Source organism: Mus caroli, unplaced genomic scaffold (genome assembly GCF_978045245.1).
Source record: "Mus caroli unplaced genomic scaffold, Mus_caroli_1 scaffold_4, whole genome shotgun sequence".
Classification (NCBI taxonomy): domain Eukaryota; kingdom Metazoa; phylum Chordata; class Mammalia; order Rodentia; family Muridae; genus Mus; species Mus caroli.
In genome coordinates, this window is record NW_028227259.1 from 134,181,521 (window position 1) to 134,193,972 (window position 12,452).

At 45.2% G+C, this 12,452-nt stretch overlaps 1 protein-coding gene across 3 annotated transcripts in view; it reads left to right on the forward strand.

Annotated features, from left to right (window-relative positions):
- Crcp (CGRP receptor component) overlaps positions 1-12,122 on the forward strand; it is a 39,090-nt gene extending 26,968 nt beyond the window's left edge. For all 3 annotated transcript variants that reach the window (XM_085837221.1, XM_021163974.3, XM_029477294.2), the window contains exon 6: positions 11,015-12,122. In XM_085837221.1, coding sequence (XP_085693347.1) covers positions 11,015-11,164 — 150 coding nt within the window. In that variant the 3' untranslated portion in view covers positions 11,165-12,122. The remainder of the gene's footprint in view (positions 1-11,014) is intronic.
- The last annotated feature ends 330 nt before the right edge of the window (positions 12,123-12,452 follow it).

A 12,452-nucleotide genomic window follows, 5' to 3' on the forward strand; every position in this document is an offset into this window, starting at 1 on the left:
TCCCAATGTTATAGAGGCAGAGGCTAGAGGATGGCAGTTTGAGGTCAGCCAGGGTCACATAATATGCCCCTATGATGAAAAAAATAATATTATATAAATAATATTATAATAAATATAATTAATAAAATATTTATAATAAAAAAAATAAAATAAATTTAAAAACAAGAACAGGGACAAAAGCAGCCAGCTCTTTGTAAAATTTACAAAAAGTATGGAAGTCAATGGCTAAATTACCTCTATGATCTTCGAGAACTTCCTATTTACAACGTTTCAGAGGTTATAATGTACTTAATTTTTGACTAAAACCTTCATTGTCTTCCTAGAGTATTTTCTGTCTTTCTGAATGCACCCAAAATTAAATTATAAAAATTCCTTCCATTCTGGGAGGGAGCTTCCTGGGGGAATTAGCCTTTATGCTAAACACAGGTTCCCGTCTGTGTGTCCTCATTGTTCTAGACATTAGACAGATTGAGCTTACAGGAGAGAGCAAGATCAAGAAAGCAATCCCTGTCCCTTGGGCTAAGGATCACAGTTGGGTCTCCTCCAGCTTTAAGCAGCACCATATGCTATTCACTCCCTGCTGAATGACAGATGGAGAGGAGACATGAGGATTAGCATGGCCCCATCCCGAGCCTGTGGAAAGCTCCAGGGTCTCTTAGTGAGAGAGCCGATACTGAGTGCTTCAGCCATGTCAGACACGGTCCAAGGGCCTGGTGAGTGTCACTTTCAGTGTTGGAGGAGGACCAAGATTCTCACCTTTTATTCCAGAGAGTGGCTGATTGGGGTCTGATTAGGACCTTGACATTATTCCTCTTCTAAGCTGTGTTTCCAGAGACAGAGATGAGAGGGGGCTCCTTAGGGGAGTAGGTCACAAGGTTATGGGAGCACATAGGGCCCCCCGAAAGCCATCTCTAAGCTGAAGACCCCAAGATACAGAAGATTGGCTCAGTGAAGTCCTCAGTATCATGGAAGCTGATGGTTTAACAGTATGAAGCCTGACACAGGGTCTGTGTGTGTCTGACAGCCTAAAGGCCAGAGCCTGAGCTGGGGTGTCCTGGGATATGGGTAAAACGTTCTCCAATGGACACAGTTGGGGTAAGAATGGTGCTGTCCTGGCCCCTGCCACTTGGATGGCGCTCACCTGCATTGGAAGTAGATATTCTCCACCAAGTCCATTACCTCACACACAGGCTTCCAGAGACACAGCAGATGCACCCAAAACCTTCCCCGGTGGCTAGGATCCTTTAGGACACCGTCTGGTTGACTCCTAAAATCCCCCATCACACCCGGTGAGAAGACTGCTGTGGTGTTACCCCAGGTGCTTCTCCTCCTACAAACTCTGTTTCCCTGCAGCTAGACCATTTTCTAGTCAGATTTTCTATTCCTCCTCTAGAATTGGCTTCAGAAGGTAACAAGCCCTTTACCAGGGCTTAGAGCAGTATGCTGTCCACCAGAGAACAGAGGAGTGAGGGTTTCACAGACGCTGGAGAGCAGAGGACTGGAGGCTTCCCTGTATTAACCACAGGTTGTGATTCTTAGGTGGTGGGATGGGAGAGATGGCTCAGTGGGTAGAGTACTTGCCCCACAAACTTAAGGACCTGAGTTCAAATCCCCCAAGCCCACATAAAGCTGGTTGTGTAGTGTTTGAGGTCCTAGGGCTCCACTAGGAAGATGGGTGGCAGAGAGAGGAGAGTTCGTGAAAATCGGCTATCCTGACACACATACACAGGAGGAACAGCCAAAGGAGACCCTAGCTCAAGTAAGTTAGGTAGGTGAGGACCGTACCCAAGGCTGTGCACGCACGCACACACACACACACACACACTGACACACTCACTTGAGCATGCACATGTGCATACATACACAAAGATTAAAAAACCTTGAAAAATGAAAACGAAGAGAAGCTTTAAAATGCCTTTGATTTCTGATTAGAGCTGCTTGGCCTTAGTTAGCTTTGGGGTCATGTGAGGAAAGCTGTGTGCTAGGGCTGGCGGCTTCCAGTGGGGAGCGGCTCTTCTGGAGCGTTTGGCAGCCTCCGGGGATTAAGAGAGCTTTGTATATGCAGAGATTTATCTTTCAGCAAGAGCTGGCTGCTAGCACTTGGGTTTTCTGTTCTCATCTGCCTTTACCTTGTGACCTGCTTGCCTGATGTACTGGAGAGCGCTGAGATGGGGCCTTGAGCTGTTGACCTGTGTTGGGGATGTGAGGCCTGATGTCGTTGTGGTGGTGTAAGAGGGGTAGTTAAGCTTTCTTTTGAAAGAAAGGATTCTCTTCGGAGTGGTTTGAGTTAGCATCCTGCTGCTGAGGTTTCTTTCTGTGCCTGAGAACTGTGAATCATGTTTAAAATCACCTTCCCCACTGTAATTATCCCTGAGGGTTTGCATGCGATAAAAAGGCTTCTGCTGTGGCCAGAGCTGGTGGAGATGGAGAGCTATTGCCCTTTGCTCCGGGCACACCTAGTGACTCCTGATTGGCATTGCGGCCACCAGACCTAGAGACAGTGGTGAGGGCAGCGACACTGGTTCTTATCTACCAGGGAAGGTGTCAGAGGGCCCCGCCCCAGCTCACAGCAGAGGACTCCATCCCAAAAGTGCCCTGGCCACCGTGGTTCCAGTGTGTCCTCGTACGGTGGAGCTCTTCAGAGATGCTTTGGCTAGCTTGTTTTTGGCCACGTTTGCCATTTACTCAGGAGCTTACAGTCTTCCCTGTGGGTTAAACAGTCAGATCAGGTATTTCCCTCCAAGTCCTCTTTGGGGGCACACTGTGTTGGATTACTGCTATTAAGTGTGTGTCTGCTCTTAAAACATGATGCTGTCTTTGAGATAAGGTCTCATGTAGCCTAGGTTGGTCTCAAACTTAATTTAATATGTATTTGAGGAAGGGCTGAGCATGTATGTGTGCGTGTGTGTGTGTGTGTGTGTGTGTGTGTCCCTGGCCCACATTCTCCTCTCTGATGGATTACCCCTGTGCAGGTCTTGTATGCACTGTCAGTCTCTGTGAGTTCTTCTGTGTATCTTTCTTTGATGTCATCCTTTACCTCTGGCTTTCAGAATCTTCCCACCTCCTCTTCTGCCCCTGCCTCCCAGCTACTGGGATTTAGGCATGTAACAACATATCTGTATAAAAATGCACTTTTAGAGATTTGTTTCTTTTTTCATTTTTTATTTTTTAGTTTATTTATTATTATAAGTACACTGTAGTTGACTTCAGACAGCACCAGAAGTGGGCGTCAGATCTCATTTCCTATGGTTGTGAGCCACTATGTGGTTGCTGGGATTTGAACTCAGGATCTGTGGAAGAGCAGTCAGTGCTCTTACCCACTGAGCCATCTCTCCATCCCATTTTTTATTATTTTAAAACATTTTCTAACATATATTTTGATTTTATTCTAACTTCATGTTCTCTCTCTCCTTTTCTCTCTCTCAAAGGAAAAAAACAGCCTTACAAAAGTTAAAACAAACAAACAAACAAAACCTCAGTAAGACAAAAAATGACCAAACTAAGGCAAAAAGCATAGAAAGCATGGCGTCTGTTTTTCGTTGTCCCTGCCTCTAGGCATGGGGCTTGCCCTGGAGGGTGACTGATAGGCCTAGTGTCACTCCAATGGAGGAAACTGGTTTTCCTTTCCCAGGTTTCAGCTGCATTGCCTCTTAATTGGGGCTGGACTTAGGAGCGGAGCAGAGCATGTATGTGTGTGTGTGTGTGTGTGTGTGTGTGTGTGTGTGTGTGTGTGTATGTGTGTCCCTGGCCCACATTCTCCCTGGCCCACAGGATTACCCCTGTGCAGGTCTTGTATGCACTGTCAGTCTCTGTGAGTTCTTCTGTGTATCTTTCTTTGGTGTCATCCTTTACCTCTGGCTCTCAGAATCTTCCCACCTCCTCTTCAGCTCTTCAGCATAGATCCCTGAGCCTTGATGGGAGGGCTTTGATAAAGTCATCTCATTTAGAGCAGAGAGTTCCAACATCTCTCGACCTTGGCACACTGTCCAGTTATGGGTCTCTGTGTTAATCCCTATCTACCACAAGGAGAAACTCCTCTGATGGGGCTTGAGTGATGTGGGAATCTATGGGAACAGCAGTATGCCACTAGGAGTCATGTTATTGCTATGGAATCTATGGGGACAGCAGTATGCCACTAGGAGTCATGTTATTGCTATGGAATCTATGGGGACAGCAGTATGCCACTAGGAGTCAGGTTATTGCTATGGAATCTATGGGGACAGCAGTATGCCACTAGGAGTCATGTTATTGCTATGGAATCTATGGGGACAGCAGTATGCCACTAGGAGTCATGTTATTGCTATGGAATCTATGGGGACAGCAGTATGCCACTAGGAGTCATGTTATTGCTATGGAATCTATGGGGACAGCAGTATGCCACTAAGTGTCAGGTTATTGCTGTGTTCCTTTAGCAGAATAGTTGCAGTAGGTTTCCCCTAGGACCATGACCTATGTAGTCTCAGGTCCCTGGCCACGTTAGCAGTGTAACATAGGCTCCATCTCATGGGGTGGATCTTAAGTCCAGTCACCAGGCAGTTGGTCACTTCCATAACATTTCTGCAACTCTTGTACCAGTGTACCCAGCAGACATCTCCATGGCTGGGTGACTATTAGTGACTGCTTTCCTCCTCTGGTAGTGTGTGTGCCTTCTAGTGCTGTGTGGTAAGTCAGTAGGCATGCAGCTTCCAGTTGGGCACTAGCTCTGTTTCTCCATCCTGGATAACATGAGTAAGTGGCATCTTCAGGAATTGGGCCTCACCCTTGGGGTCTGGAGGTAACCAGTAGCCCTGGAAATACCCTATGATTTGGGGGGACTAAATCATTTGGCCAATGACTCATTAAGAAGTAGCCCATTCCCAGCTCTGGAGTTTTTACTTGGTAGCATAAGGTGTCGACTTGAGAATTTCTTTATAATGTGTATACATTTTAGGGAGCTTCTATACTAACAGGTTTTCAAAAGGCCTCTCGTGTTAATTGTTGCTCTCCATATTCCTACCTTCACTCTGCCCTCCACCCCCATTTAATCCTCCTATTCATCTCGTTTGTTGATGTTTTGTTCATGTTTTTTTTGAGACAGGGTCTCTGCATAGCCCTGGCTGTCTTGGAACTCACTGTATAGACCAGACTGGCCTCAAACTCAGAGATCTGCCTGCCTCTGTCCCGAGTGCTGGGATTAAGGGCATGTAATCCATGAGCATTCTAAATGAAAGACACATACAGCTTACAGCTAACATGGACAAATGACAGAAAGTGTTCAGGGTCTGTCTGGGTTACCTTACCTGGGATGATTGTTCCTACCTGTAGCCATTCTTACGCAGATTCCTTACCCACTGAACAATAGTCCATTGCTTAAATAGACCACATCTCCCTTACCTGTTCATCAGTTGATGGACACCGAGGCTGCGTCTAGTTCCTGGTTCTCATGACTAGAGGCAGTGAGCACGGGTGAGCAGGTGACTTTGTAGTGAGATGTAGAGCCCTGTGGATATATGCCCAGGAGTGTATAGCTGGGTCACGAGGTCCATCAGTTTTCGGCTTTCTGAGGAAACTCCTCACTGGTTTTCCTAGTGGCCATATCTGCACTCTGTCAGCAGTGGAAGGGCGTTCTGCTTGGCTGCATGCTCACCAGCATCTGCTGTCGTTTGCTTTATTGATCTTGGCCATTCTGACTGAGGCGAGGTGGCACCTCAGAGCAGTTTCAGTTTGCAGCATTTCCCTGATGGCCACGGGTGTTGGCCATCAATAACTGTTTTTCAGCCATTCATGTGTCTTTTTTTTTTTTTTAAGATTTATTTATTTTATATGTGAGTACGCTGTAGCTGTACAGATGGTTGTGAGCCACCATGTGGTTGCTGAAATTTGAACTCAGGACCTTCAGAAGAGCAGTCAGTGCTCTTAACCACTGAGCCATCTCTCCAGCCCTCATGTGTCTTTTGAGCTCTCTTTTGAGTTCTGTACCCCATTTCTTAGAAATTGGGTGTTTTCTTGTTCTTCAGTCTTTTTAGTTCTTTGCTTGTTCTAGGTACTAATCCCCTATCACTATGTATAATTAATAAAGATTTTGTGTATAATTAGTAAAGTGTTTTCCATGCTGTACTCTGCTGCTTTGCACACATTATAATGTTCTCTATTGCTTTTTAGCTTCCTGAAGTAACATTTACTAATTGTTGCTATTAATGCTTCTGGTATCGGTATTCTGTTCAGAAAGCTCTTTCCTGTGCCGATGAGTTGATGCCTTTGCCCATTTTGATTTCAGTGAGATTTGGGGTATCTGGCCTTTTTTTTGTTTTTGTTTTTTGTTTGTTTTTTTTTTTGGGGGGTGGAGGGTGGTTTTTTGAGACACGGTTTCTCTGTGTAGCCCTGGCTGTCCTGGAACTCACTCTGTAGACCAGGCTGGCCTCAAACTCACAGCTGCTTATTTCTGCCTCCCAAGTGCTGGGATTAAAGGTGTGCGCCACCACTGCCCTGCAAGGGTATCTGGTCTTATGTTGAGGTCTGTAACTGATTCCATGTAGAGCTGAGTTTTGTGCAAGGTGGTAGGTATGGATCTATTTTCATTCTTCTACATGCAACTCTCCAGTTTGACCAGAGCCATTTGTTGAAAATGAAGTGTATATTTTTGGCTTGTTTGTCAGAAACTGCCGCAGACCCTCTGGGTCCCGTGCCTGCGTAAAACGGTTCTCTAGAGTAGGTGGGCAAAGCTTAGGACGGGAGTGACAGACAGACACACACACAAGAGAGGTGTTGAATCTGAATGTAATTTTCTGGTCGAGCTTAGACTAATTATATTACAGCGAATATCATAAATTGTAAAACATAACAGATACGGTACATTGGAGTTTTCCAGGTGCAAGAGGAGTGACTACAAAAAGAATTTGCAGGAACCAGATAAATGTTTAGGTTAGAGATAAGTATCCCTCCAGATGCAAGAGGAGTGACTTCAAAAGGACTATGTTTACTTAGAGATTAGCGCCTGCTTCAAACCAGCCCTGGCCAGGCAAGAATTTTACACCCCAGCGTTAATTGGGCTAGGGGGGTATAAACTCTTGCCTGGCTTCAGGAATAAAGTAGTGTCATGAACCTTGGAATTCTTAGGCCTTGTTAATTCTTTTTTTTTTTTTAATTTTATTTATTTATTTATTATATGTAAGTACACTGTAGCTGTCCTCAGACACTCCAGAAGAGGGAGCGCCAGATCTCATTAAGGATGGTTGTGAGCCACCATGTGGTTGCTGGGATTTGAACTCCTGGCCTTCGGAAGAGCAGTCGGGTGCTCTTACCCACTGAGCCATCTCACAAGCCCCGGCCTTGTTAATTCTTATCTATGTCTGGAGAATTCCCATTATTCAGTATAGTATATTAATTTGCTCTTGGCATGGAATGTAGTCTGTAATAAGAATTTTTATCTCAGTGAGAATTTCAGACTCTTTCTATAGACAACTGAATTTATGGCTAGTGCTTAATTGTTTTATGGTAGTGCTTAATTAGTTACTGAATAGGTTAAACTCCTTGCTACTATCTGGAATCTAAGAACACTGGGAAAAGGCTCTAGCTATGTTAGAATACAATCTTAAAAGGCATTACATTAAGGTCATACTAAATAGAGTGCACGTGAATCTATACACTAGGCTAATGCGGGGAGTGGAGAATGGATATTATGGTTTATAAGGATAATGGGAGAAAAATGCCAGACCCTAGGAAGAGAGTTTCTTTGAAACCCATTGCTTCATCGGTCAGCTTCCCAGCTTTCGCTATGTCAAACTGACTCAACTAAAGTACGTGGCAAGAAACCAGGTGTCTGTTGATATGTGGAATTATGTCTGCATCTTCAGTTCTGTGTCATTGATGAGCATGTATGTTTTTATGTCAATACCATGCTGTTTTTTTTAAGACATATTTTCTTTTGACATTTTTCTGTTTTTTAAAGATATTCTTCTGAATCACAGTGTTGTTGTTGTTTGTTTGTTTGTTCGTTTTTTAAAAAGAGATTTATTAGGTATACAGTGTTCTGCCTCCATGCCAGAAGAGGGCACCAGATCTTATTATAGATGGTTGGGAGCCACCATGTGGTTTCTGGGAATTGAACTCAGGACTTCTGGAAGAGCAACCAGTGCTCTTAACCTCTGAGCCATTTCTCCAGCCTGTTTTTATTGTTATAACTGTAATACATCTTGAAATATGGAATGGGAATGTTCTTATGGGTTTGCCCTTATATGTAACTTTGTCTTTTCCCTCACAGCTTTTAATATCCTTCCTTTGTTCTGTATGCCTTTTGTACCTGATAGGTGTCTCTTTCTTTAGACTGGGGAATTTTCCTTCTATAATTTTGTTAAAATAATTTTCTGGGCCTTTATACTTATTATTTGTAGATTTTGGGTTTCATAATGTTCCAGATTTCCTGGATGTTTAATGCCTAGATTTTAAATTAAATTTTTTTTTTAGATTTAACTTTTTTGATTGAGCTACCCATTTCTTTTATCTTGTCTTCAAAACCTGAAACTCTGTCTCCATGTCTTTTTGGGTTTTTGAGACAGGGTTTCACTGTGTAGCCCTGGCTGTCCTGGAACTCACTTTGTAGACCAGGCTGGCCTCGAACTCAGAAATCCTCCTTCCTCTGCCTCCCAAGTGCTGGGATTAAAGGCGTGGGCCACCACGCCCAGCTGACTTCCTGAGTTTTTGCTTTGAGTTTTATTTAAGTCTGGCTTCTCTTTAGGGATCTGTTTATTAAATTCCACTTCCACATCCCACATTGTTGTCGTTATTTCAGTCACCTGGGTGTTCTCACGGTCTTCACTAAGACATTAATTCACATCCTCTTTTTTTTTTTTTTTTAAAGATTTAATTACTTATTATAGGATTACACTGTAGCTATTTTCAGACACTCCAGAAGAGGGCGTCAGATCTCATTAGGGATGGTTGTGAGCCACCATGTGGTTGCTGGGAATTGAACTCAGGACCTTTGGAAGAGCAGTCAGTGCTCTTAACCACTAAGCCATCTCTCTAGCCCAATTCACATCCTCTTTAAGGGCCTTGAACATATTTATCATTGTTCTGAAGTCTTTGTCTCGTGCTTCGGTGACATTGCTTTCCCTAGACCTGTTGCTGCCGTCTGGAGGAGGCACATTGTCTTGGTTGTTCATGTATATGGAGTCATGTCGCTGCCGATGCTTCTTGGTGTAGATATTGGGTCTTGCCTTTGTCTGCTGGGTGTTCTCTTCTTAGTTACTGTTGCCCTGGTCTTCGACCTAGCCGAGTGTAGTGGCTGTGGGGTCCCTGGTAGATAGCATGTCTGTGGGGGGACACAAAGGAATGGGGGTGTGCCAGGAGGGATGTCCCCTTGGGACTTGGTCTCCTGCTGCCCCTTCCAGCCATTCCTTCTAAAAATTGGCTCTCATTCAGTGAAGAGGTTTTACTTGGGCTTAAGATGTAGCTCAGTTGCTAGAGAGCCGGCACCCATGTGTTCCCAGCACTCATGTGGCTCACAACTATCTTTAACTTCAGTTGTAAGGAATCTGATATGCTCTTCTGGTCTTAGCAGGCATCAGACACACAAGTAGTACACATGTAGGCAAATGCTCATACACATAAATTAAAATAAAATTAAATAAATTAATTAAAATACAAATAAATTAAAAATTATAAAGAGTATTTTCTATTTATGTGTATGTGTACCTGTGTCTTGTGTGTGTCTGCATGAGTGTACACGTGGTCTGCAGAGGCCAGAGGAGGCTGTTGGATTCCTTGGAACTGGAGTTGCAGGTGGTTAGGAGCTGTTATTGGTTCTGGGAACCCGACCCAGGTCCTCTGCAACAGCAGCCAGTGCTCTTAAGCACTGAGCTGTCTTCTCTTCAGCTTCTCTCTTCCTACTCGTCAGACTCCAGTTCTGGATTCTTAGGAGACAAGTGGGACTGTGTGTTAGCTGGCTCTCTCTCGCTCTAACACCACACCTGAGACATTCAGCTTACAAAGAAGAAAGGTTTATTTTGCCTCATGGTTTCAGACTCAGTCCAAGTACACATGGCCCTCTTGCTGTGGGCCTGTGACAATGATCATGCTATGAACTGTTCATCTTGAGAAACTAGGAGCAAGGGGAAAAAAGACCAGGGTTCCAGCACCCCGAGTCTGAATCCTCCTCTAAGCCTCACCTATTAACAGGTCTTCCGTCTCCCAGTAGTGCCATAGGCTGGGGACCAAACCTTCCACACACAGCATTTGAGGGGCGTTTAAGATCCAAACCACAATGTGGCATGTGTTAGCTGGGAGGCTTTCCACCTGGGAATGCCTCTTGCTAGGATTGTAGTGAATGTTGTAAGAGGTCATGCTTGTAAAAATTCTTAGTGTGCCTGCAGTCACACAGGAGGCACCTACAGAGTTCTGGTGAGTGGCAGGGGTAAGGAGAACTAATGAAAGGTAGAATCTGCATCGGCTGGGGATAGAGACAGTGCTGCTCCGGGAAGCAGCGTCAAGTGATTGGGCGACACCACTCCAGTGACAGAGGTGCTTGTTGTGAAGTCCATGAGTTTATCTAGGGCCGTGCCACCCCCTAAAGGTGAATTTCTTTGCACATCCAACATATTCATGTATGGATGGGAATGGAAATAGGTTAGGATTTTCCTTTATTTAAAAAAAAAAAAAAAAAACAAGCTGGGCGTGGTGGCGGTACATAACCCTAATTCCGGCGCTGAGGACACAGAGGCAGGCAGATTTTTGTGTGTTGGACCAGCCTGCTCTACATAGTGAGTTCCAGGACAGCCAGGACTACCAATCTCCAGAGGGGGTGCAGGAGGGAGGGAGGGACAGATGGATGGACGGATGGACAGACAATCTGCTTTTTTGTATGCCTGCTCTGGCTTGGTCTGGGATTTGGCCTGGTGTCATCCTACTGTGGATCTTAGATGAGGCCCTGGCTGGCTCAGGACCAAGTGCTGGGCTGGCACTGTGGACTGCATGGCCCGGGTGGGCTGTGATGGGAGACTCACTTCCTAACCCCTGACAGGTTTCCTTTCCCTCGTAGATGGTAGAAGAGAGTGAAGAACGGCTCACGGAGGAGCAGATTGAAGCCCTCCTGCACACTGTCACTAGCATTCTGCCTGCAGGTCCAGAGGATGAACAGAGCAAAAGCACTAGCAATGACGTGGCTATGGAAGAGGAGGAGCCAGCATAGACGTGCAGCTGGCCAGGTTGTTCGTGAAGCTTAAAGCTGCAGCAGCCATTTCCTGGATGTTCAGAGAACTCGTTATTTGGCCTGACCCCCTCTCTCAGTATGCCTGATCTCAGAATTGGTTGGGGAAAAAAAAATCACAAAAATAAGATGAAAAGAAATCTTTGTGCTTTGGGGTCAAGAAACATGGGGTCAGAACAGGGCAGGGGCGCAAGATGGGGGAACATGACTGTGCAGCTCTCTGGGGTAGAAAGGCTTGTGTGGCCTGTGCCACACATGTACACAGTGGGAGCTATTCAGGCGCTTTGATGACTGTTGTAGGCAATGTCAGGCACTGCTGGGTAGAATGGAGCTGGGAGAACGGACTCAGATGGTCACCAGCTCTCAGAGCTGCACACAGCTGCTCTAGGGGAAATGACCCAGAGCTTAGCTCACTGTAGAGGAATGTCCTTGGCGGAATAGGAGATAAGAGAAAACTCCAATCTGAGCCTAGCCTGGTGTACACACCTAATGTGCATGCATGTCACACACATACAAAGAAATTAGTCCATTTTCTGTGGCAAAACCCACAACTCTATAGCCTGTGTGAGTGACAAGAAAAAGAGGCTTATCTTGACTCCTGGTTCTGGTCCAAGGTCAAAGGGCATCTGGATATGGCCCTCTTGTTGCCAGAGTGCCCAGGTAGCATAGGCTAGCATATTACAAAACATGAGAAGCGTTTGTTTATTTGTTTTCAGAGTCTCTTGCAGCCCACATTGACCTTGAACTTATTATGCGGTCCCTTCTGTCTGTCCTCATCAGACATCTTATGATTCTTCTGCCTCAGCCTCCTTAATGCTTGGATTCAAAGTGTATGTCACTCACTTAGGAGGCAGAGGCCAGCCTAGTCCACAAAGCAAGTTCCATGCCAGCCAGCACCACACAGACCCTGTCTCATAAAAATAAAAACAAACAAAAAACAGTGTGTGCCACCATACCTGGCATGTCTGTGTGTTGTAGGGAAGGGGGGAATAAGTTCCTTTTGGGTGTTTTGAGATCTCTTTTTAAAGCATTTTTTGTTTGAGAGAGAGTGTTTGTGTGTGTGTGTGTGTGTGTGTGTGTGTGTGTGTGTGTGTGTGTGTGTGAATGCAGTGCTCCTGTAGGACAGAACAGCATGGCAGTTGAATCCCCTGAAGCTGGAGTTACAGGGATTGTAAACTGCCCAAGGGCTGGGCAGTTTACTTGGTGCTTTGCACTGAAGCATCTCTCCAAGTCCTGATAGGATCTTACTTTGTTGCTCAGACTCCAGACT